The sequence below is a fragment of the Pseudophryne corroboree genome, chromosome 3 (assembly GCF_028390025.1).
Source record: "Pseudophryne corroboree isolate aPseCor3 chromosome 3, aPseCor3.hap2, whole genome shotgun sequence".
Lineage (NCBI taxonomy): Eukaryota > Metazoa > Chordata > Amphibia > Anura > Myobatrachidae > Pseudophryne > Pseudophryne corroboree.
This window is the reverse complement of record NC_086446.1, coordinates 509,688,917-509,715,896: the sequence shown is the minus strand read 5'-3', so window position 1 is coordinate 509,715,896 and position 26,980 is coordinate 509,688,917. Positions and strand designations below refer to the sequence as shown.

At 44.7% G+C, this 26,980-nt stretch overlaps 1 protein-coding gene and 1 long non-coding RNA gene across 8 annotated transcripts in view; one reads left to right on the top strand and one right to left on the bottom strand.

Annotated features, from left to right (window-relative positions):
- LOC135056193 (uncharacterized) overlaps positions 1-16,433 on the bottom strand; it is a 67,683-nt gene extending 51,250 nt beyond the window's left edge. Inside the window, exon 1 of the long non-coding RNA XR_010243922.1 lies at positions 16,255-16,433. This is a non-coding gene — a long non-coding RNA (uncharacterized LOC135056193). The remainder of the gene's footprint in view (positions 1-16,254) is intronic.
- The window catches only part of NTN1 (netrin 1), a 475,394-nt gene that overhangs the window by 421,893 nt on the left and 26,521 nt on the right, over positions 1-26,980 (top strand). For all 7 annotated transcript variants that reach the window (XM_063961056.1, XM_063961055.1, XM_063961054.1 and 4 more), the window contains one exon: positions 24,059-24,133. In XM_063961056.1, coding sequence (XP_063817126.1) covers positions 24,059-24,133 — 75 coding nt within the window. The remainder of the gene's footprint in view (positions 1-24,058; positions 24,134-26,980) is intronic.

Sequence of the window (26,980 nt, the reverse complement as noted above, 5' to 3'; positions counted from 1 at the left end):
GAGACCTGTGCATGCGCTGTAGACTCTGGCACTGTGCCAGAGTCTCTAGTGTCAGACAGAGCGCTAATGGCGCTGCTGCCGGCTGCGGTGATGTGAGAGGAGGGGGCCCACGCATGGACACCAGAAAGGTAAGTATATAGAAGAAATGGGTGCGGTGTGGGCCCCCTCTGAACCCAGGGGCCTGTGTGCACCGCACACACTGCACCCATTATAGGTACACCAGTGACGAGGGTCATTCAGATGTGGTTGGAGTTGCTATCGCTGCTGCTTACATAAAAGCAGCAGCGATAGCTCTAGAATGGTAGTGCAGCAGGAGGTGTCACTCCTCTTACTACATTACTGATCCAAACTGCGTCCAAGGAAGCAGTATCAGATCTTCCCTAGCAACATTGTCCGTCTCGTGCAAGCCGGCAGCTGCTATCTAGAGGGCAGGAAATCTACATTCCCCCCCCCCCCCGTTTGAAAAAATGGATGCTGTTGCTGCCCCTCCCCACCACCAAACAGAAGGCTGTCAATCACAGTCAGATGCCATCCTGCATCTGTCACATCGCAGAACTCATTCCCACATGCACAGAACAGGTCCTGCACATGTGCAAAGTACAGACAATTGGTACTTTGCTACTTTACGCAGCAACTCCAACCACATCTGAAAAACTACAATATTTTTGCTTATGCAAACTGTCGAACTTACCCATAACCACCTACTTATGCCATAAATATTGGTTGTATCCAGAGGCGTCGGAACTGGGGGGGCAAGGGGGCAGCTCGCCCCCCCCCAAACATAGAGAGGCGCCGATCATGTCCAGGAGGAGCGGAGGAGTGATGTGCGGTCAGGTGAAAGACTGGGGGCATATACCTGGCACTGTGGGGGAATATCTGGCACTGGGGGGAGCAGGCACTGAGGGGGCATATGTGGCAGTGGCACTGTGGGGGAATATCTGGCACTAGGGGCATATACCTGGCACTGTGGGGGAATATCTGGCACTGGGGGCATATGTGGCACTGGGGGGGGGGGTATATTTGGCACTGGGGGCATGTACCTGGCACTGTGGGGGAATATCTGGCACTGGGGGGCATATATTTGGCACTGGGGGCATGTACCTGGCACTGTGGGGGAATATCTGGCACTGGGGGGCATATACCTGGCACTGTGGGGGAATATCTGGCACTGGGGGCATATGTGGCACTGGGTGGGGGGTATATTTGGCACTGGGGGCATATACCTGGCACTGTGGGGGAATATCTGGCACTGGGGGCATATGTGGCACTGGGAGCACGGCCCTAGCAACAAGCACTACCCCCTAGCAACGAGCATGATACCCAGTGCATGAAACCCCTGGCAACGAGCATAACACCCTGAGCATGAAAATCCCTGGCACCGTGCATGGAACCAAGAGCATGAAACCCCTGGCAACGAGCAGGTAATTTAAAAGTAATTAGAAGCCTTACTGTAGAACTTAATGTGTAATGGGCATTACGGTGTGTGGCATAATGTATCACGGACATTGCGGTGTGTGTCATAATGTGTCAGGCATTACGGTGTGTTGTATACTATATCACGGGCATTGTGGTATGTGGTATAATGTCTCAGGATCATTGCGGTATGTGTCATACTGTGTCACAGACATTGTATGTGCTATAATGTATCAGGGGCATTGCAGTGTGTAGCATAATGTATAACGGGCATTGCGATTCCTGTCATAATGTGTCACAGGCATTACGGTGTGGCATAATGTATAACGGGCATTGCGGTGTATGGTATACTATATCACGGGCATTGTGATATGTGGTATAATGTCTCAGGGTCATTGCAGTGTGTGGCATAATGTATCACGGACATTGCGGTGTGTGTCATAATGTGTCAGGCATTACGGTGTGTTGTATACTATATCACGGGCATTGTGGTATGTGGTATAATGTCTCAGGGTCATTGCGGTGTGTGTCAATGTGTCACAGGCATTGTATGTGCTATAATGTATCGGGCATTGCAGTGTGTAGCATAATGTATAACGGGCATTGCGATTCCTGTCATAATGTGTCACAGGCATTACGGTGTGTGGTATAATGTGTCGGGGGCATTACAGTGTGTGCATATTGTGTCATTTGCATTATTGTGTGTAGCATAATGTCTAAGGGCCATTGCAGTATGTGGCATAATGTATACTGGGCATTACTATAAGGAGGAAAAATGGCAAATAATGTAAGGGGCATGAATCAGGATTATTTTTCTTTCCTGTGGTGTCTAACGTCTGGGCGTGCAGGTTGCAAAACTGGGGTATAAGGTAGTCTTTTCCTGCAATGCCACGCCCCTTTATGCGAAGCCACGTCCATTTCAACAAAGCCACGCCCCCTTTTTGGCGGCGCGCGCATATTTGTCCCTTTACTAGTGCCAATTATGGGGGGTATGGGGGGCGGAGGGAGGTTCAGGGTAGTGGCTGCAGTGTAGTGTGCGTGGAGGGGGTGCAGGGGTAGTACGTACCTGTCCTGTGCCTGGCAGGTCCCTGGAAGATCGCTTTGTGAGAAGAAGAGGAGATCTGCAGGAGAGGCAGTGCTGCGGAAGGTGAGTAATTAAAGACTAATTAAGGTGTTTGGAAAATTCCAATTTCTTAATTAGTCATTGGGGGGGTTGCCACAGCAGTTAAGCATCCCATGTCCTCGCCCTCCCTGTAACTCTCCCTCAGCACCCCTGCCCTCGCCCTCCCTGTAACTCTCCCTCAGCACCCCTGCCCTCGCCCTCCCTGTAACTCTCCCTCAGCACCCCTGCCCTCGCCCTCCCTGAAACTCTCCCTCAGCACCCCTGCCCTCGCCCTCCCTGTAACTCTCCCTCAGCACCCCTGCCCTCGCCCTCCCTGTAACTCTCCCTCAGCATCCCTGCCCTCGCCCTCCCTGTAACTCTCCCTCAGCACCCCTGCCCTCGCCCTCCCTGAAACTCTCCCTCAGCACCCCTGCCCTCGCCCTCCCTGTAACTCTCCCTCAGCACCCCTGCCCTCGCCCTCCCTGTAACTCTCCCTCAGCACCCCTGCCCTCGCCCTCCCTGTAACTCTCCCTCAGCACCCCTGCCCTCGCTGTAACTCTCCCTCAGCATCCCTGCCCTCGCCCTCCCTGTAACTCTCCCTCAGCACCCCTGCCCTCGCCCTCCCTGAAACTCTCCCTCAGCACCCCTGCCCTCGCCCTCCCTGTAACTCTCCCTCAGCATCCCTGTAACTCTCCCTCAGCATCCCTGCCCTCGCCCTCCCTGTAACTCTCCCTCAGCACCCCTGCCCTCGCCCTCCCTGTAACTCTCCCTCAGCACCCCTGCCCTCGCCCTCCCTGTAACTCTCCCTCAGCACCCCTGCCCTCGCCCTCCCTGAAACTCTCCCTCAGCACCCCTGCTTTCGCCCTCCCTGTAACTCTCCCTCAGCACCCCTGCCCTCGCCCTCCCTGTAACTTTCCCTCAGCACCCCTGCCCTCGCCCTCCCTGTAACTCTCCCTCAGCACCCCTGCCCTCGCCCTCCCTGAAACTCTCCCTCAGCACCCCTGCCCTCGCCCTCCCTGTAACTCTCCCTCAGCATCCCTGCCCTCGCCCTCCCTGTAACTCTCCCTCAGCACCCCTGCCCTCGCCCTCCCTGTAACTCTCCCTCAGCATCCCTGCCCTCGCCCTCCCTGTAACTCTCCCTCAGCACCCCTGCCCTCGCCCTCCCTGTAACTCTCCCTCAGCACCCCTGCCCTCGCCCTCCCTGTAACTCTCCCTCAGCACCCCTGCCCTCGCCCTCCCTGTAACTCCCACGGCCACTACTATCAGTCACCCCGGCGCCAGCACTGCACTGGTCACTGTTAGTGGTTGATATACTCTCCCTGCTACATTGGGCACGTGGTAGAAAACTAGAGTGACATGGGAGAGCTGAAGTGACATCATACAATCAGACATTCTGGTCACTAATTACGGTTATAGCCATACTCATCATTGCCGCGATGCATATGCATGGATATACGCATCGCCACAAGCTGCAGTATACGCCGTGCTGCAACTAGTCGCAGCCGGCGATTGCACCATTGAAGCCTATGGAGTGCACGCCATAGATGCGGGCACACTAGGCACGCCATCCATGTCGTGATGATGAGTGTGGCTACATCTGTACATGAGGAAGCCAAAACAATAGTATGCTTTTCTGGTTGTGGGAATTTAGTGTTGATCTGGCCTTTAGCGATTCAGCAATTTAGGGGCGCCAAATTGAGATTATATCTTGCCCCCCCCAACCTAAAAACGTTCTGACGCCCCTGGTTGTATCCAACACTGCATGGTTTTATTTCCTCTCGCGCTTTCACTCCCCTGTTTCTCTAGATCTACTCCATTTCTCCCTTCCCCTCACCTCATCTGTGTTTCACTTATCAGCGCTTGATTTTATTAGATAGATTATCTATAGCATGACCATTTTCTCTTCAGCTTGAATATTGTACTCTTTGGGATGTCCCTGCTTTTCTCTCTGTAATGGGTGCGTCCCTATCTGAGGCTTTTTCCTTTCTTCTATACTGTTTAACAGTTTGTCCTGTGGTTAATGTTGTGTTAGTGTTACTGGTTGATTTGCAGGCGTGTCTATCACTAAAAATATTATTTTTATCCCTCTTTTGGACGCAGTGGACTTGTGAAAATGTGCTAATGACTCAGACGCCGTCTTGTGTATAGAGACGGCCACTGCCGGCGTCTCACATCCGCTGCATACGTACAAAAGCAGAAACATTAGTCGCCCCATGAAACCTTTGAATCACCCTATTCTGTCTCAGGATGAGCATCTCAGTTATGATGCCTGGGCCTTGGCAGCTTCATACGAATTCACAGCACACCCAGAAAACGGTCCCGACACACCTGCGTTTCGCCAGCAACCCCCATTACCTGTCACTCACTCTGCACATAAATCCTCTGTGTGTGTATGCAGATGCTAATCCATCGATGCACGTGCGCATTGTGGCTTTGGCGCATATGAAGTAGCAAAACATCACTCCACTGCGTCTGCAATCAAGATTACATCCACCTCTAAATCAGGCTCAGTGTCCCGTCATGCCGGGGGCTGCCTCCTCATCCAGTATAGAGTGCAGAGCTGGTTTTTGAACAGCTCTTTTCTTGGCAGAGGCTTTAGGATTCCAATGAGTATTAGTAATTCTCTCTCTCTCCGTTTGCATTTCATTACATTCAATTACTCGCTGCGTGCAGGGCTGAAGCTGTGTGTAAGTGCCTGAGAATGTGCTCAGTGTAAGGTTCTGTGTGTGGCGTGCCATGCAGTGCAAACCATGTCCCACGGAGTCTAGCAGAACTTCATGTAAACATCTTATTACAGTGTCCATCCTTTCTCCTGATACAGACATGGGCGGCTTTTGTAAACCTATCACTTTATCAAATAAGACCTGGTCAGACCTTACCTACTACCTTCCCACCCCCATTGGCATATCTGTTATGGGTGCAGGGTGTGCCGCGCACACAAGCCCTGGGCCCAGTAGTCCTAACACTGCACACCATGTACCTGAATAGTCATACTTACCTCGCCATAGTCCTGTCGAGCAGTGCTACAGATCAGCAGAAATACTGTAACTGGGGAAATGACATGTGACCATTCCCCCTGAGACCTGAGCATGCACAGTAGCCAGAATGTACAGCGAGGAGAGTGCCCGCTCCTCTCATAAGCCACCCTCATCATGTCCTTGCAACTTTCCCCACGCTTACACAGTCATCTACTTCATTTATTTATTAACAGTTTCTTATATAGTGCAGCATATTCCGTTGCGCATTACAATTAGAACAACAGTAATAGAATGGGTAAAAACAGACAGACATAGAGGTAGGAAGGCCCTGCTCGCATGGTGTTAGGTTATAAAAATACAGTGTACCGTATTGATCGGATCATCATTATTTATGATCTGCAGCAACAGCAGCTGTCACACTGAGGGCTATCAGCGGCTGCTACCCTTCCGGGATTTCCTTGAAAAGTTCAGACTGTCAGTAATCCTGGATGGTCTGTGCTGCTGCTCATGTGCTGCCTGCTGGAGATTTTGAGTGCCACAGATGGGAGGGGATGGCCTCTTCTGTCCTCTGATTGGTGACCTAGTGCCACCTGGATGGCAGGTCACCTTTAGCAATCTCCCTCTGCCACTCCCAGTCACCCTCTGCCTCTCCTCATCATTTTCTGTCTGTCATCCTCTGCCTCTCCCCATCACCATTGTGTCAGACCGTCACCCTCTGCCAGCAGGCTTAGGTGGAGCCTCTGAGCAGTGCTGCTGACATCAAACCTGGTGAGTTTAAAGAAGGTACAGATTATTAATAATTAACCACTTGCCTGAAGTGGTTGCAACATTTGCGACCACACCAGGCTGGGATTTCCCTAACATGGTCGCAAATGATGAGTAACGTCTGGGTTGCTGCCTGAAGATAATCATCCAGTAGCCACCAATCTCAAGGGAAACTCCCGACCAATCTGCATCCACAACTCTACGCCCATTGTGTTGTGATCACTGCTGGCCACAGTGATCAGGCTGCACCCCCACTCAGCGGCCTCAAAGCAGCCAAGACTCCAATGTAAAAAGAGCAGCCACTGCTTGCGGTAGCCACGACTTCTCTCCCAGTGTGTCCCGATCACTGTGGCCAGCAGCACCACCCACCATTGATGTTAATACAGTACTGCGCTACACCAGCAGTGAGAGTAGGCAGAGGCTCGCCTGTCATACTCCAGTACACTCCAGATTTCTTTATTATAAAAGTGATTAGAATAATTAATACAAAGAAGATATATATAACTTATAGTATATTTATATTATTGTAATCCTGTTTAAAGTCAAAACATATATAAGGTAACAAAGTTTACCTTCTGCTGCAACTTTGTATAATACTTACATGAACTATCTGTTATACAGTATATGTGTGTGTTTTAGTCTGGCTGATACTAGCCATTGCCTCTCCAGCCATTTACCTCACCGCACCTCACCCGCTACCACTGTATACCCTACGGCAGCAAAGAAGAGCAGCCGCTGGGGAAATATAAACACAGCACAGCCTCAGTTCCCTCAAGTGTGTCCCAATCATGAAATAATATAGTTTAGTTGTTATATCAGTAACTTGAATATGTCATTAAACCTTTATTCAGAGTTGTGAAAAAGTATAGGTTTTCATTGTGCCAATCCTGTAGCAACCAAAACTATTGATAAGGGGCCTCCAGTTAGGGATGAATCCGATATATTATACAGTATACTAGGTCTGGGCACTCACTATGATGTATAAACCATCGATGAACTGAACTATGGCAAGTGGTTTTGCAATCGAAGGCGAGCTCAATTGCCACACCATAGCTAAAACTACAGGATACCATTAAAAATGTCTATTTTATGGCACACTGTGTTGCAATTAAAAAAACAAACATGTATTTTAAAAAAATTTTTACATTTGTGTTGGATAAGTTTTAAATAGATGTTTATGACCTAATTCAATCCTAATAAAACACCTCAACTTCTGAGCCTTTTTTTTTTTTTTATAATGTTAGCCAGTTAAGTGGTTAATGGGGACATAGATTATTATGAAGGGACAGATATTATTTGATTGATGGGGTAATGATTACTATTAGAAACTGGGATGCTGTCTGTATTGTTTAACAGTCTGTGGTGTACTACCATGTGAATTTTATGCACTCTGCATGGGGATTAGAAGCATTTTGGCACCTGGACCCAACACTCACAAGTTCCATCACTGTAAGAGGCACTTTGTTCCTAGTAAAACCATACAAGCCTGTATTTTGTTAAAGCAAAAAAATGGATGCCACATTCTGGGTAAGTGACATGCTTTTTAATACAATTTTACAAACTAGCTACAAGGAAGGTGTTTTACTAATATTACAAATAAGAGGATATCACATAAAGAAATAGGTATAGGAAAGATGCAGCTATAAGTAGTGGGAATATAAGCAAGTCTTGTTTAGACAAGAGTTGCACTTTATTTAACGCATTCTGTGAATATATTATGTAGTGGAATGAGGCACCACCAATAAAAATATGGGTCTTAATTCATAGTTAGGAGGAAATCAAGCCAAAATATGTGAACTTGGATGCACCACGGTGTGGTGCAAGGGATGGATGTAAGTGCAACTGGTTCTTGAAGAAAAGGAAAATATTGGCTGCATGTGCACATTGTACAGAAATGCTGGGCAGTTTATTTTTACACTGTGATTTAGAGTTGAGTTGGAATGCCATCTGTCCCAGGATTTTACATTTAAAATGACACCTTCCAGCTGGATTTACACCTGACTCTAAATAAGGCCCATTGTGTTAAACAAAAACAAAAAAGAGAGAAAAGACATCCAGTTGTTGGTAGCCCTATTTCAGGTTCATATTCTACATTTAATGTTATATCTTTAGTATTGGGATCAATGATCACTAGTTATTTTGGTTAAGCCTTGCCTCCTCCATCCTAGTTGTTGTATTTACTGCTACTCTGTATCTTCTACCAGTTGTTACTATTTTTCCAAAATAACAGCATATTTTTGATATAACTATAGTCTTACATTCATCAAAACGCTTTCTTTTCTCCTGCATCCTATTTGTCCCTCCTCCTTCATCACTTTTCCCTTTCAGCTTCTCTCCATGCTAGTCTGGACTGTACTGGGTTTTTTTTGCACCTACTGTACTTCAATCACCGGCCTACACAATCATTAACAAACTGGAGACATCATACTTCCAATCCTTCAGCTTTATCCACAACTTTCCACTGTCTGTCCTATTTTCTTGTGCACTGTTGAACAACATGAGATCTGTTTATAACACATTTGCATCCATACATGATGTGTCCTCTTCAAAATCCCTCAGTCTCCTTGCCATTACAGAAATGAGGTATGCTTCCTCTGACAACACATTCCCTGCAGCTCTCTCCTATAGGGATCTCTTCCTCATTCACATACTCCCAAATCAAGAAACAGACAAGGTAGGCTAACTCCGTTGTCTCCTCTTTCTTTAAGGTCCACAAGACCCATCTATTTTCTGTGCTCCACCATTGTGTTTTTTGTTTGTTTTCTGTCACAACCCAGGTAATTTTGTAGTTCTTTGAAAACATTATTGTCTATCTCACTTATTTCCTACCATTTTAAATATTTACTCTCATTCTAATGTATTTCCACAACTAAACTCATTCTCCCAGTGAAGAAGAGGCACAGATAGGGAGGCGGTAGAGCATAGATATGGAGAGAGGAGTAGATGTACATATAGGGAGTGGTAAAGGCATAGCGGAGGGGACGGAGGTATAGATGAGGGGACAGAGGTATAGATGAGGAGGGGCAAAGGCACAGATATGGGATGAGGGCAGAGGTACACACAGGGTTGGACTGGCCCACAGGGAAAACTCCCGGTTGGCCCCACTATCGGATAGCCCACCCCCTCCTCTTAGGAACAGTGTACAGCCTAGAACCTGTTCATAGTGCACAGTCTTGATCCATAGTCCTGTGCAGTATAATGTTACATTATACTACACAGGGCTATGGTGTATTTGAAGATTCTGTGGAGGCTGGCCACACCCGATGGGCCCCTGTTGGTGCATTCCGCGGTGGGCCCTTCTTCCCCAGTCCCACACTGAGTACACACATGGGGAGAGGGACAGAGGTACAGATAGGGAGGGGCAGAAGCATGAATGGGAAAGTGAGACAGACTGTAGAGAGGAAAAGAGCAGAGGCACCTCTGTGCATCACAGCTGCTGTCTCATGTTTTCATGTTCAGTACACACTATGCCGTTGGAATGAGGTAAAAGGAGAGTGGAAGAGAGATGGGTTGGGCCACTGCAGAGTCAGCGCTGCAGGAAAGTTTATTCAGGGGGAGGCGTGAGAGGCGTACCTGCCTATGTGAGGGGTGGCCCAGGGTAGGTACCTTCATCATAATCTGGACTTGCTGCAAACGCTAATGGTCCTGGCCATAAAAAGTACTGGTCTTTCCCTCTTGCAGTTCTGCATCTTCCACACGACTGCAAATCTCTTCATTATCCCCACACTTCCTCCAGTATTGAATTTATATGACTTGCTATCACCTTTGAAGCCCCCTCAGCTCACACCCCTTCATACACCTCATCTCAAAGTACTATCTCTGACACCTGTTAAGATCTACCTTTGACATGTGCCTCACCTCCTCTTCGATGACCATCACTCACTCTCGCCTACATAACTTATTCTGTGTCTCTTTACTTCTATAGAATTCCCTAGCACCGCTGTGCAGACTCTAACCCAGTCTTTAGATCTTAATGTGTAATCCCACGTTCTTATTAACGTTTACCTCCCTACCCTTTTATTATGTGTACCTCGTATGTCCCTGTTTTATTCATGCGCTCTTCTTTTCCCACTGTCGGGTGCTGTGGAGCAATGAGCCACACTGCAAATGAACAATAATAATAATCCTCCAATTGTATTGCTTTACTTTTTACAAGGATAGCATTGATTTGTGTCTCAGTGATTCTTGCACCATCGTGCACATAAATGTATGAATTCTATACAATCACTGCGCCATACACATTCCTATACAAAGAGAGCTAGTCTTTATAATGGTTCTTCCTGTCTAATGCAGTCAGTTCTGAATTCCACAATTTAACAATGGCTGTGTCTGACAATAGGATAGTCCAAAGGTCTCACGGGGGTTAGGCAGTAGGTGAAAGAGACCACCGGAGGTGGAAGACACTGAACTGTCCATCCATTAGCATCTTTGTTCAGGGTACTCTGTACAGCCATTTATAAAAAGAACAATGGATTATTCTTTGGATGGTGGAATCCCTCATTACATTCTCCCTAACACATTGTTGGGATATGTATCAGTCAGTCTGTTAATTTGGATTGCAAGTTATGTCATGGTCCCAAATTCCTTTCTACTTTAATTAGCTCCTGTATTCTAAGGCTTTTGAGTCAGCAAATTAATCATACAAGTTTTGACTTATGATATATATATATATATATATATATATATATATATATATACACACACACACACACACACACACACACACACACACTCACACGCGCGCGCACACACACACACACACTAGCGTTTGCCTGCGGCTTTGCTCAAGTGGATGTCTTCCATAAAAAAAAAAAATCTGTCTCCATAGTTCTAAACAGTCCGTAGAAGTATATTTATCCCCAGAAATGTTTATTTGTCAATAGTAGATAGAACCAACAATAAGACAAATAATAACTCAGTCAGTCATCAGTGTTCCATTATCAAGAGCTTTGCATAAAATGTTATTGGATAATGGCCACTAGGATTGTACATTTGACAATCAACACAAAGTAGTAATGCAGGGATGGGAAACCTTCGGCCCTCCAGCTGCTGTTGAACTACACATCCCAGCATGCCTTGCAACAGTTTTAGCCTGGCCAAATAGCAAAACTGTAGCAAGGCATGCTGGTATGTGTAGTTCAACAACAGCTGGAGGACCGAAGGTTCCCCATCCCTGCAGTAATGAGTAGATTCTTCCTACCACAGAAGTGTTAGGCAACCCCAGGGGCGGATTGACCATAAGGCTCACCAGGAAGATTCCTGGTAGGCTGACATGTGTGGGGCCTGTTTTGTGTGTTGTCATGTGGCCCCACTCCCCACAACAGGCAGTCCACCACACTGAGGAGGTAATTCAGATCGGATCGCTGCTGTGCGTTTTCACACAGTGTGCGATCAGGAATGAACTGCGCATGCGTGTGAGCTGCAATGTGCCGGCGCGTTGCACAAAAGCACAGGGCATCGGTGCCTAGCGACAGAATAGTGGGAAAAATCTGAACGCACGGGCGTTCGCAAGTAGATTGACAGGAAGAGGCCGTTTGTGGGTGGCAACTGACCATTTTTCAGGAGTGTCCGGAAAAACACTGGCGGGATCAGGCGTTGTGAGGGAGGGTGTCAGACGTCAGCTCCAGCCCCAATCAGCAGTATCACATCACAGCGGCTGAAAAGTCCTGAGCTGAGCAGAGACTGCACAAGCTAATGTTTGTGCAGCTCTGCTAATGAAGCGCACACTTGCACAGCCTTTTCCCCTCCACCTTTAGACGGCGACTATCTAATCGCAGGGCAGCAAATAACGCAGCCCAGCAATCAGATCTGAATTAGGCACTCAGTACACTGCATTGTCCCCATTCATTGTGTTATTCCATCTCTACAGTACAGCAACTCTGCCATCCAGTGATGCTGCCATGGCTACACGCTATGTTATACCTTTTGTGTTGCCCATGTCAGGCCACTTCTACTAAATTTTACAGGGCCACTTTTAGTTCCCAATCCGCCCCTTGTCTGCAGCAAAAGACGCAAGGAAGGCCGCATTTACTTACAATCAGGCCGTATAAGGAGGGATTCCACCCCCCTCAATAGACCCCACCCCCTCATCAGACTGCACCCCCATTAGGGCTGCTTCCGTAAATTTCCCGGGCTGGTTTTCCATCCCAATCCACCCCTGCTCTACCCTGCAGGGTACAAAGGCCTGTGATCTAAAAGGTGGCATTAAATACATTTGGTGCCAAATATTTTGCCCCCAAAAAATACAGATTTGTAGGAAGTGCTGCAATTTATATTAAGTGGAAAGTCATGTTTTGCCCTCATCTTCCCAATGGATTGTCTTTGGAAAAAAATAAAAATAAATCTTGACAGATTTTTTAGGGAGTACTGTGTAAAGCAGGATCCCAAAACTTTTACTTTCCCGATAAATTACCTTTAAAGTTTGAACTAAATTATTTGTCATTTTAACTCATAAATTACATGATGAAATCCATTGTGTCAAAATGCTGAATAATGGGATTAGAAAAGTCATTTATTTCTATTTTGAGACTATGGGCCAGGATTCAGTGGCATAACTGCACAAGTCTGGATTTATGAAAAAAGTTGTTTTTGTTTTTTTCCCTAACTTTATTTATACCAATAAATAAAAAAGCATAGTACTATTTATGACTTCCATTTTCAACTACTCATTAAATGCCAAAATGAGAGTTAAAGACAAATGTGACACACTGTATACACATACCAGTGCCGTAACTAGGCATTTTAGCGCTGTGTGCAAGAAACTGCATTGGCGCCCACCCTATGCAAGATAGGGGCAGTGCGCGCCTACGGCGTGTGAAAAATATATAGGGGCATGGCTTCATGGGGCCACAAAATAATAACACTTCATACTAGGGTGCACAGTAGTCTCCATTATTCAAATTACGCTGCACAGTAGCGCCACTACACCAGGTAGAGCCCCTTTTACACATTACGGCAGACAGTCCCCCCTTTTCCACATTACGGCAGACAGCGTCCCCTTTTTTCCACATTACGGAAGACAGCGTCCCCCTTTTTCCACATTACGGAAGACAGCGTCCCCCTTTTTCCACATTACGGAAGACAGCGTCCCCCTTTTTCCACATTACGTCAGACAGCGTCCCCCTATTTCCACATTACGTCAGACAGCGTCCCCCTTTTTCCACATTACGGCAGCCAGTTCCCCTTTTTACACATTACGGCAGCCAGTCCCCATTTTTACACATTGCGGCAGACAGAATAGATAGAGAGATAGATACTTACCATCTCTCCCCGCTGGCAGTCAGGCTCCTCGGTGCTGGCAGATCCCGGGCAGGGGAGAAGGAGGAGGGGGGAGGGGGACTGGAGCCGCAGCAGCGCTATGTAATTGGGATGAGGGAAGCGCATCCCAGCATTCATAGCAGCACCGAGCAGCCAATGCGGAAGGAGAGGGGACTGCTGCAGCGGCGCCACTACCAATTACATAGCGCTGCTGCGGCTCCAGTCCCCCTCTCTCCTCCTCCTTCTCCGGCGCTGGTACTCTCCTCCCCTGTCCCTGGCTTCTCCAGCATGGCGCACACAGCAGAGGCGGCTTGTAATGAGGCAATTTGACTCATTACAAGTCGCTGGCCGTTGCGCCCTCAGGTCGACTGCACTGGCACACCTGGCACACACGTAGTTACGGCGCTGACACATACCTGATATAATGTACGGTGTGTGAAAACAGACAATGTAAGAATTGTTTGCAGGGATGCACCTCCACTTGCATCAAAAGGCCCAAACAATCACCTCAGCAGACTCATAGGTTTTATGTAAATCCTCAGACACCACAAGTAATAAATCTCGTTATAACACATACTGGATTATTGTTTTTAAAGGCTGGGCAGGTATTTATTGGAGACAATAGAGAATTTATAGATGCACATAACAAACCCTAAATAGGAACCATTTCTAATAAAGGATGGGTAAAGAGAGTTAGGTCCAGAGCAGACTGTCTCTCTGTCCCTGCAAAAGATGGATAGTTGGGAGATACAGTATTTATGTATTGTTAGGAGCATAGCTGGGCAAAAAAAGAGCACTGATATATGTATCATTGGGTTCGGTATGATATCCCGCTGCACAGGATGCCGATTGTCAGTATACCGACATCGGCACCCCGAGCGATGGAATGCCGGCAGGGGGGCGAGTGCAACAAAGCCCCATGCGGACTCGGTGGCGACGTATGCTCACGAACAGGTTCTATTCTCCCTCCATGGTTGTCGTGGACACCCATAGAGGGGGGAATCACCTACCTTGCCGGTATACCGATGGCGGTATGGTGCCCTCGTCGGGATCTCTGCATCAGTTTTGTGACAGCAGGGATCCCAGCGAGCAGTATGCTAACCGCATTCCATATCATTGTGTGGAAACATTGTTAAATATTTTCTAATGATTAGACCAGAAAATCAAATGGATTAAGTGGCCACATTAATCATGGCTAAAGTCATTTACCAGCTCTGATTTCTATTGCACATATTTATTTTTAGTATAAAGAACACCAAATGAATATCGCTAATAACTATGGTCTTTTATTGCAGCATAGTAATAGTTTTTCTACTCTCTGAAAACCAGAACCTCCCAGCGAGGAGGGGAGGGGGGAGACCTGAAAACAATAATGAGGCCTAATCTAATTACATGGTTTATTTGTGGTGATTTGTCCTCCAATCAATCTTGCTCAAGCAGAATAATAGGCAGCTAATGTGCGCTGAGCTGAACTTCACTTGTTTTTGAGCAGTGGGGTTAATGAGAGGCGTTGGCCACGGTGGGGGCAGTCAGCCATTATCAGGGACACAGGCTAATTGAGGAGCTAAGAGACAAGCAAGATGCCATTCACACAGTGTAAAAACTGTACGGGACCTCTCGTCAGAGTTGGTAGGAGGTAATGAAGTATAGTAATTATTTTGAAAGAAACATATCCTAAAAATAAACCAAGGCAAATTAACAAACTCAGCTTAAGAAAGGCAATAAGATACAATTGAGTATACTGTAGGTCTGTTTGCAATAACATCGGACCAATCACTGGGAGCCAGAGTACGATAAACTGGCTGTTACCTGTTGTTATTTTAAAAAAATACAGCTTTATATATTACAAAAGCAAAACAAAGCTGTTTTTTTTAACTTATGTTCTATTATGTGGGCAGAGTGACTAAAAATCCACATTTTAAGCTGATTCACACTATAGATGAAATATGGGGCATATGTATTAAGCCTACAGAAGTGATAAAGCAGTGATAAGTGCAAGGTGATAATGCTCCAGCCAATAAGCTCCTAACCATAAATTTACATATTGGAGCTGATCGCTGGTGGGTTATCACCTTGCTCTTATCACTGCTTTGTCACTTCTCCAGGCTTAATACATCTGCCCCATGTACTAAGCAGTGATAAAAGTGGAGAAGTGAGCCAGTGGAGAAGTTTCCAATTAACGTAACATTTATAATTTGCATGCTATAAAAGTATATAGAGCAGCTGATTGGTTGCCATGGCCAACTTCTCCACTGGCTTACTTCTCCACTTATACCACTGCTTAGTACATCTCCCCCTTTATCCGTGTCCACTTTATCTCTTGTTAAGGCTTATACATTTGGGCCATATGGAGAGTTAAAGTACCAACCAGTTAGCTCCTGTCATTTTACAGACAATCATTTGAAGAGATGTACTAAGCCTTGGGGCCGGATGCATTGGCATCCAAGTTAGCCGGAGGTGCGTGTTGCCGGCCAAACTATCTCCGGCCCATGGAGAGAGATAAAGTACCATCCAGTCATCTCCTAACTGCCATGCTGCAGGCTGTGTTTGTAAAATGACAGTTGAAAGCTGATTGGCTGTTATTTTATCTCTTTCCACTTTATCACTTTCCATGGCTTAGTATATCTACCCCAGTGCTTGAAAAACAGTTATGCCACTTTCACACTCAAGCCCAGCTTTAAACCATATCCAACCCAGGATACTGTACAGTGGTTGGAGCCGGGTTTCAGATGTACTTACCCCTTTCAGACCGCTGCACAGTCCCGGGTCAGGCCCGTTCAAACCAGTTTACCTGGGTTCTTCGCTCAGTGTGAAAGGGCATAAGAAGCTGATGTGTTGATAAATCTCCCCATAGTGTTTTAAAATGCTCCATATAATGCTGTTGCAGGCTTTATACAGTGTATGTATAAGCTAAACTAAAGTACACAGGCCTATTGTGAGGTGACAGTAAACAGCATTATTTACATTCTAGATCTGTGAGCATGCTCATGGAGTTGCTATGGCAACGTAAAGCAAGCAGAGAGATTTAGAGACCGCTGCATATAACATCACCCCTTAAATCCTAAACACAGTAAGGGCAGACTCTGCTAGACATACTTCACTCCTGTTTTACATAAAAGAAACACAGCATGCGTTAAATCAAGTCTTACAAATGACACATACCAGCACTGGAGAGAATAATGTGAGGTGGCAGTTAACTTATATCTACACAATAAAAGCTTGTTTACAGAAGTACATATTTAATTTCCCTCTGCAACATTACAAAATAGAACATATGTGAGAGAACCAAAGAAACATAACATAAGATCTTTGGTAGCAGAACATGTACTACAGGTTGAGTATCCCATATCCAAATATTCCGAAATACGGATTTTTTTGAGTGAGATAATGAAACCTTTGTTTTCTGATGGCTCAATGTACACAAACTTTGTTTAATACACAAAGTTATTACAAATATTGAATTATAAGACCTTCAGGCTGTGTGTATAAGGGGGGTCATTCCGAGTTGATCGCAAGCTGTTTTCGTTCGCAGCGCAGCGATCAGGCAAAAAAATCGGCAATTCTGCACATGCGTATGATGCGCAGTGCGCACGCGCGATGTACTTTAACAAAAGCCGATGCAGTTTCACACAAGGTCTAGCGACGCTTTTCAGTCGCACTGCTGATCGTTGAGTGATTGACAGGAAGTGGGTGTTTCTGGGTGGTAACTGAGCGTTTTCGGGGAGTGTGCTGAAAAACGCAGGCGTGCCAGATAAAAACGCAGGAGTGGCTGGGGAAACGGGGGAGTGGCTGGCCGAACGCAGGGCGTGTTTGTGACGTCAAAACAGGAACTAAACAGACTGAAGTGTTCGCTAGCTAGGAGTAAGTCTCGAGCTGCTCAGAAACTGCACAATCTTTTTTTGTAGCAATGCTGTGATCCTTTCGTTCGCACTTCTGCTAAGATACACTCCCAGAGGGTGGCGGCTTAGCGTTTGCACTGCTGCTAAAAGCAGCTAGCTAGCGATCAACTCGGAATGAGGGCCAAGGTGTATACGAAGCATTAATGCATTCTGTGATTAGACTTAGGTCCCATCACCATGATATCTCATTATGGTATGCAATTATTCCAAAATACGGAAAAATCCGATATCCAAAATACTTCTTGTCCCAAGCATTTTGGATAAGGGATACTCAACCTGTATATATGCATTCACATACCTCCCAACTGTCATCTTCAGAGATTCGGGACTCATGCACGGCGAAGCCGTGCGCGCTCCCATAAAGGGAGCATGACCTCTGGAAGAATGGGCGTGGCTTTGTGGTAATGTTGTGGTCGCAAGCCACGCCTCCTATGTCCATCACTGTGGGGGCATACCCAATTCTCTGTGGCATGCACAGCATCTAATCACCGCTGCTCTGCTTAGTGACAGGAGCCCTAAAACTGCCCCTCAACCACCACGTGACACTGCAGCCCACGGGTGGGACAGCGGGACAGTGTCCAAAAAAACTGGACTGTCACGCAAAAATCGGGACAGTTGGGAGGTATGCATTCATAGGCAAATGCGGGGGTGGTTCCGGGGCCCTTCACTTAGCCAGCGGCTCAAATTATGATAATAGTGATATATAATACGATTTACTAGAGTTTCCGCACAACATGTAGTTAAGGACAGAGCAGATCATGCATAAACTGTAGCAGGGGTTCAGTATCATTTACCGACTGACACAGTACAGGCGGTCATAATCCCGACAGCCATTGACCTACAGTCAAAATACTGAAATGGTCAAAATAGACACTCATTATGCCGACATGTTCAAAATGCTGACATAGAATACCGACATTTGAAATACAGGCATGAGTTTTTCTGGGGTTTTCTGTGTCAATGTTGACCTAGATCGGCATTGACACTGTCTAAGTGTACCGCATCCCCTCGCATGGCACACAGCTTTGCTGCGCTCGGTACACTATTATGTTCCCCCTCCAGGTCCACTGGGATGGTAAAGTATGAACAAGTCCATTTTGACCATGCCGGTATTTTGACTGTCGGTCAATGGCTGTCAGGATTATGACCGTCTACACTGTGTCTGTCGGTAAATCAACTAATACTTGGCTAGTTGCAACCCACCCAGGCAATAGTACCGACATTGGTTACAAAACTTTGATTCCAGAACACCTATGGTTTAACATTGGAAGTCAGTGCTGTATGCAAAAGTGTACATATTAAAGTGAGAACCCGTGCTGTATGCATAGGTGTACTTATAAAAGTGAGAACCGGTGCTGTATGCATAAGTGTATGTAGAAAAGTGAGACCCCGTGCTGTATGCATAGGTGTACTTATAAAAGTGAGAACTAGTGCTGTATGCGTAAGTGTATGTAGAAAAGTGAGAACCAGTGCTGTATGCATAGGTGTACTTATAAAAGTGAGACCCCGTGCTGTATGCATAGGTGTACGTATAAAAGTGAGACCCCGTGCTGTATGCGTAAGTGTACATATAAAAGTGAGAACCAGTGCTGTATGCATAGGTGTACTTATAAAAGTGAGAACCAGTGCTGTATACAAAGGTGTACGTATAAAAGTGAGAACCAGTGCTGTATACAAAGGTGTACGTATAAAAGTGAGAACCAGTGCTGTATGCATAGGTGTACTTATAAAAGTGAGAACCAGTGCTGTATACATAGGTGTACGTATAAAAGTGAGAACCAGTGCTGTATGCATAGGTGTACTTATAAAAGTGAGAACCAGTGCTGTATACATAGGTGTACGTATAAAAGTGAGAACCAGTGCTGTATGCATAGGTGTACTTATAAAAGTGAGAACCAGTGCTGTATGCATAGGTGTACTTATAAAAGTGAGAACCAGTGCTGTATACATAGGTGTACGTATAAAAGTGAGAACCAGTGCTGTATGCATAGGTGTACTTATAAAAGTGAGAACCAGTGCTGTATACATAGGTGTACGTATAAAAGTGAGAACCAGTGCTGTATGCATAGGTGTACTTATAAAAGTGAGAACCAGTGCTGTATACATAGGTGTACGTATAAAAGTGAGAACCAGTGCTGTATGCATAGGTGTACTTATAAAAGTGAGAACCAGTGCTGTATACATAGGTGTACGTATAAAAGTGAGAACCAGTGCTGTATGCATAGGTGTACTTATAAAAGTGAGAACCAGTGCTGTATACATAGGTGTACGTATAAAAGTGAGAACCAGTGCTGTATGCATAGGTGTACTTATAAAAGTGAGAACCAGTGCTGTATGCATAGGTGTACTTATAAAAGTGAGAACCAGTGCTGTATACATAGGTGTACGTATAAAAGTGAGAACCAGTGCTGTATGCATAGGTGTACTTATAAAAGTGAGAACCAGTGCTGTATACATAGGTGTACGTATAAAAGTGAGAACCAGTGCTGTATGCATAGGTGTACTTATAAAAGTGAGAACCAGTGCTGTATGCATAGGTGTACTTATAAAAGTGAGAACCAGTGCTGTATGCATAGGTGTACTTATAAAAGTGAGAACCAGTGCTGTATACATAGGTGTACGTATAAAAGTGAGAACCAGTGCTGTATGCATAGGTGTACTTATAAAAGTGAGAACCAGTGCTGTATGCATAGGTGTACTTATAAAAGTGAGAACCAGTGCTGTATACATAGGTGTACTTATAAAAGTGAGAACCAGTGCTGTATGCATAGGTGTACTTATAAAAGTGAGAACCAGTGCTGTATACATAGGTGTACGTATAAAAGTGAGAACCAGTGCTGTATGCATAGGTGTACTTATAAAAGTGAGAACCAGTGCTGTATGCATAGGTGTACTTATAAAAGTGAGAACCAGTGCTGTATACATAGGTGTACGTATAAAAGTGAGAACCAGTGCTGTATGCATAGGTGTACTTATAAAAGTGAGAACCAGTGCTGTATGCATAGGTGTACGTATAAAAGTGAGAACCAGTGCTGTATACATAGGTGTACTTATAAAAGTGAGAACCCGTGCTGTATGCATAGGTGTACGTAGAAAAGTGAGAACCCGTGCTGTATGCGTAAGAGTACGTAGAAAAGTGAGACCCCGTGCTTTATGCATAGGTGAACTTATACAAGTGAGAACCAGTGCTGTATGCGTGTGTACGTAGAAAAGTGAGAACTCGTGCTGTATGCGTAAGAGTACGTAGAAAAGTGAGACCCTGTGCTGTATGCATAGGTGTACTTATAAAAGTGAGAAACTGTGCTGTATACATAGGTGTACTTACAAAAGTGAGAACCCGTGCTGTATGTATAGGTCTACGTATAAAAGTGAGAACCAGTGCTCAATGCATAGGTGTACTTATAAAAGTGAGAAACTGTGCTGTATAAATAGGTGTACTTCTAAAAGTGAGAACCCGTGCTATATGCATAAGTGTACGTAGAAAAGTGAGAACCCGTGCTGTATGCGCAAGAGTACGTAGAAAAGTGAGAATCAGTGCTGTATGCATAGGTGTACTTATAAAAGTGAGACCCCGTGCTGTATGCATAGGTGTACTTATAAAAGTGAGACCCCGTGCTGTATGCGTAAGTGTACGTATAAAAGTGAGAACCAGTGCTGTATGCATAGGTGTACTTATAAAAGTGAGAACCAGTGCTGTATGCGTAAGTGTATGTATAAAAGTGAGAACCAGTGCTGTATGCATAGGTGTACTTATAAAAGTGAGACCCCGTGCTGTATGCATAGGTGTACTTATAAAAGTGAGACCCCGTGCTGTATGCGTAAGTGTACGTATAAAAGTGAGAACCAGTGCTGTATGCATAGGTGTACTTATAAAAGTGAGAACCAGTGCTGTATGCGTAAGTGTATGTATAAAAGTGAGAACCAGTGCTGTATGCATAGGTGTACTTATAAAAGTGAGACCCCGTGCTGTATGCATAGGTGTACTTATAAAAGTGAGACCCCGTGCTGTATGCGTAAGTGTACGTATAAAAGTGAGAACCAGTGCTGTATGCATAGGTGTACTTATAAAAGTGAGAACCAGTGCTGTATGCGTAAGTGTATGTATAAAAGTGAGAACCAGTGCTGTATGCATAGGTGTACTTATAAAAGTGAGACCCCGTGCTGTATGCATAGGTGTACTTATAAAAGTGAGACCCCGTGCTGTATGCGTAAGTGTACGTATAAAAGTGAGAACCAGTGCTGTATGCATAGGTGTACTTATAAAAGTGAGAACCAGTGCTGTATGCGTAAGTGTATGTATAAAAGTGAGAACCAGTGCTGTATGCATAGGTGTACTTATAAAAGTGAGAACCCGTGCTGTATGCATAGGTGTACTTATAAAAGTGAGAACCAGTGCTGTATACAAAGGTGTACGTATAAAAGTGAGAACCAGTGCTGTATACAAAGGTGTACGTATAAAAGTGAGAACCAGTGCTGTATGCATAGGTGTACTTATAAAAGTGAGAACCAGTGCTGTATACAAAGGTGTACGTATAAAAGGGAGAACCAGTGCTGTATACATAGGTGTACTTATAAAAGTGAGAACCAGTGCTGTATGCATAGGTGTACTTATAAAAGTGAGAAACTGTGCTGTATAAATAGGTGTACTTCTAAAAGTGAGAACCCGTGCTATATGCATAAGTGTACGTAGAAAAGTGAGAACCCGTGCTGTATGCGCAAGAGTACGTAGAAAAGTGAGACTCCATGCTGTATGCATAGGTGTACTTATACAAGTGAGAACCAGTGCTGTATGCATAGGTGTACTTATAAAAGTGAGAAACCGTGCTGTATACATAGGTGTACTTATAAAAGTGAGAAACCGTGCTGTATACATAGGTGTACTTATAAAAGTGAGACCCCGTGCTGTATGCGTAAGTGTACGTATAAAAGTGAGAACCAGTGCTGTATGCATAGGTGTACTTATAAAAGTGAGAACCAGTGCTGTATGCGTAAGTGTATGTATAAAAGTGAGAACCAGTGCTGTATGCATAGGTGTACTTATAAAAGTGAGACCCCGTGCTGTATGCATAGGTGTACTTATAAAAGTGAGACCCCGTGCTGTATGCGTAAGTGTACGTATAAAAGTGAGAACCAGTGCTGTATGCATAGGTGTACTTATAAAAGTGAGAACCAGTGCTGTATGCGTAAGTGTATGTATAAAAGTGAGAACCAGTGCTGTATGCATAGGTGTACTTATAAAAGTGAGAACCCGTGCTGTATGCATAGGTGTACTTATAAAAGTGAGAACCAGTGCTGTATACAAAGGTGTACGTATAAAAGTGAGAACCAGTGCTGTATACAAAGGTGTACGTATAAAAGTGAGAACCAGTGCTGTATGCATAGGTGTACTTATAAAAGTGAGAACCAGTGCTGTATACAAAGGTGTACGTATAAAAGGGAGAACCAGTGCTGTATACATAGGTGTACTTATAAAAGTGAGAACCAGTGCTGTATGCATAGGTGTACTTATAAAAGTGAGAAACTGTGCTGTATAAATAGGTGTACTTCTAAAAGTGAGAACCCGTGCTATATGCATAAGTGTACGTAGAAAAGTGAGAACCCGTGCTGTATGCGCAAGAGTACGTAGAAAAGTGAGACTCCATGCTGTATGCATAGGTGTACTTATACAAGTGAGAACCAGTGCTGTATGCATAGGTGTACTTATAAAAGTGAGAAACCGTGCTGTATACATAGGTGTACTTATAAAAGTGAGAAACCGTGCTGTATACATAGGTGTACTTATAAAAGTGAGAACCCGTGCTGTATGCATGTGTACATAGAAAAGTGAGAACCCGTGCTGTATACATAGGTGTACTTATAAAAGTGAGAAACCGTGCTGTATACATAGGTGTACTTATAAAAGTGAGAACCCGTGCTGTATGCATGTGTACATAGAAAAGTGAGAACCCATGCTGTATGCATAGGTGTACTTGTAAAAGTGAGAAACCGTGCTGTATACATAAATGTACGTATAAAAATGAGAACATATAAGAGTTAGAACCTGTGCTGTATACATAAGTGTACGTATAAAAGTGAGAACCCGTGCTGTATGCGTACATGTAAAAGTGAAAATCCTTACTGTAGCGTATGTGTAAGTAAAAGTGAGAGACTCTGTACTGTATGTGTAAGTAAAAGTGAGAATCCGTGCTGTGTATATACAAAAGTGACAACAGCTAATGGATAAATAAAACATTTTGTCAGACATTCTCATAGCAAAAGAAAACAATATCTACTTGAATACATGTAAAAAGTTATTAATATTTGGGAGGGAATTGAAAGAGCTCCGAAATTTTGGGGTGAGAAAACCCCCCAGTTTTTACCGTGATTTTTTTGACCAATTTTTTTTTCCGGCCAATTCAATTGTAGACAGTTTTTTCTTCCGAAAAATGTTCTGTTTTGGGGTGAAACCACATATTATCCAGTATAAGTTCCCAGACCTTTGTGTTTTTTGCAGCTGCGATAGTGAAAACAGGGCACTTATCAGGGATTTTTTTTCTGGACCTCAGATAAGTGCCGGCGTCGAACTTCCTTCCTGCTAATTGGATAGCCCCGTTATTGAGTGTGAGAAACATGTTAACACCTTATGGTATTCTTTCTCTCCATAGATTGTGAAACATATTGCAAGGCATCAAAAGGGAAGCTAAAGATCAACATGAAAAAGTACTGTAAGAAAGACTATGGTAAGCTTCTTGGTTACTCTCACACATACAGTAGTTATACCGCCATCTGGTTAGCATCCCAAGAACAGTGACATATTACTGTGTCTGAGAACCTCTGTGTCTGGCCACAATATACAAACCTCAAACTCTCCATGGTACCTGGATACAGATTTATATATTTATGGTTCATGCAACATTTGAGTAAAGTGAGTCCTGGCTCATTGATTCTGAGGTCTGGCCACACTTTGTGCAGGGAAGGCAAAGCAGGGTATCGCTCCATTTACCCATATAATATATTTATCACCTATACCTCATGGCTAAAGCCATTTTATTGGCCCGCCAATAGTGATTAGAATGTGTCTTGCCAATTCACTAAGAACCAGTTTCTAATTCCTAATTAATAGATAGGCTGTATTCTGAAAATGGCTTCATTCAGTGTATGTAGGCTATTGATACACTAGAACAAAGCAGCATAAATCCCCTTGCTAGTTAACCTGATACAACCGCTTTGTAATGCAGCAATCTGTCTGACCCAAAATGTATTGATGAGAGGGCACTACAAGAAATATATTTTCTCCAGGGCATTCTCTCTGTAACATATGAAAGCTTATTGGATAACTCAGTGCATTTGACACACCCAGGGCTGCCATCAGAAATTGTGTGGCCTGGGACTGACAAAATAGACAGCCCCCCACCCCTACCCTATAAGTGGAGAACCGCAGACCTCCAGGAACGATTAACAGAGGGCTGATATGCAGAGAAGGCTTATTTTTAGAAAGTCCTCCCTACTCATTGCACACTATTTAGGTCACACCCATAAAAGGGGTGTGAAGTAAATGAAAGGGGCGTGGTCTCATGGCAGTGCCACGATCGCAGTCACGCCCCCTTTTACTGTCACTAAAAGTCCCTCTATCTTCACTGAATAGACGCTGTGCTCATGCACAAAGCGTCTATTTACTGCTGCTCTGCTAAGTAGAGCAGCGAGTGCAGGAGCCTCCAAACTGACCGCTCTTCCCCATTGCGGGACACTGCAGCCCACGGGTGGGACAGCGGGACAGTCCCGCAAAAATCTGGACAGATGGGAGGTATGGTATTGGTGGTAGGAGCCAGGGGAGGGCCCCTTCTCTCAGTCCCTGCAATGTCCTGTGTAGTTGTAATCTCCAGTAATATCTCAAAATATGTGGCACTAGTTTATACTTTGAAATATGTGTTCTGCTTTTATTTATTGGTTTGGCCCATCATTTCCTGCAGGACCAATGCAAGACACTTGAGGGGCAGAGCAGGATAAGTGCAAGGTTAATGATGAAACTATGTGAAGTGCCTTTTATTATCACATACAGGCCAAAGTGGAAGATACATGGAAAATCCTTAGTGTATGGGTAGGGAACATTAACATTTATCCCATGCCAGCAATGAATGCTGCAGGTCTGAATATAGAACCACTGGAAAAACTTGGGCCTCTCTGAGGGTGCTTTATGGGGTCCAACATAGGCATCGTATATAGCCTCATTCAAAACGGATGCACCACCTAAGGAGTGTGACGGTGTGAACCATTAGGAAGCTGTAAGTCCCCACAGACTTTACATCTGCACCCACTATAAACAATTACTGATAGACACCAAAGGTAGGCATTCGTCCAGGTACACTGTACTCCCATGTTTGGTGTGCGGTCATTGGGACACGTGCTTTGATACTGTACAATTCTATTGTGTAGTCTTGTTTAAATTACTAATTGACATTTAGAAAAATACTCTCATTTAGGTAACATTAAATAAACGTGAGGTACCTCTTTAGAACGGCAGCTGCGGGAAGATTTTCTTCCTGCAGCTGTACAGTGCGCTTTCTGACTGGTCGCATCAGATACAAACATGTCAAGGACAGCCCAGCTTGGTGTGGTCGCATCTGATGCGACCATGCCAGGCAAGTTGTTAAGGATACCCATGCTTAAATCCATATGGTTAAATCAAATTGATTGAGGTACTGATTAAATCACCTGTGCTCAAGTATGGATATCCTTAAATACTGGACTGTAATGGCGAAGTTTGGGAAACTATGCCTTAAACTGTACCATACTTTATAATCGCTGTTGGTATATTAGGGCAGGGGGTTCCCAAAACATGGCCCTCAAGGCACACTAACAGTACAGATTTTAAGGATAGCCATACTTGGGCACAGGTTGCTAGCTCAATTAGTACCTCAGTACTATCTCAAGCATGGATATCACTAAAACGTGGACTGTTAGTGTGCCTTGAGGACAGTGGTTGGGAATCCCTGTATTAGGGTGGCTTCAAACATATAGTTCGGGTCCTGGTTATAAATGTCTGAGCTCATAAAAAATAGTCAAGTGGTGAGGTGATGAACATTATATATGTGCACACTGCTCCTTACTGTAATGAGGGGAATAATTAGTATTGGTTTATAGAAGAGCACAGTAACATTTAAGTAGCTTTCCAAAAACAAGGCTCTCGCAGGATTTGCATGCTAATTGGTGCCCGATTTGGAATAATAGAGCATTATGGGGGAAACAAAACCCCAGTCACTGAATGAGTGCTCTATTTTGCATGTCTCCTCCCACATTCTTAATAAGCAGTGAGACTTGATCTGGTAACACTCTATATTCAATTTTATTTATTGGGCTCTCTACCTGAGGGATGGAAAAGCTTTGACTAGACAATAACTACAAATCTGGATACACGACAAAGGTGTATGCTGACCAAATAGTGTGAATTGGACACAGTTTACTTGGCCTTCTTAAAGGAAATTCTAATCCACTGTTGCCCTCTTTGCTAGAGCAGGGGTTTGGAAATCGCAGTGGGCACCGGAGGCAAGTGTTTGATTTCTCCCGCTGTGTGCTCTGCCCTTAGTCTC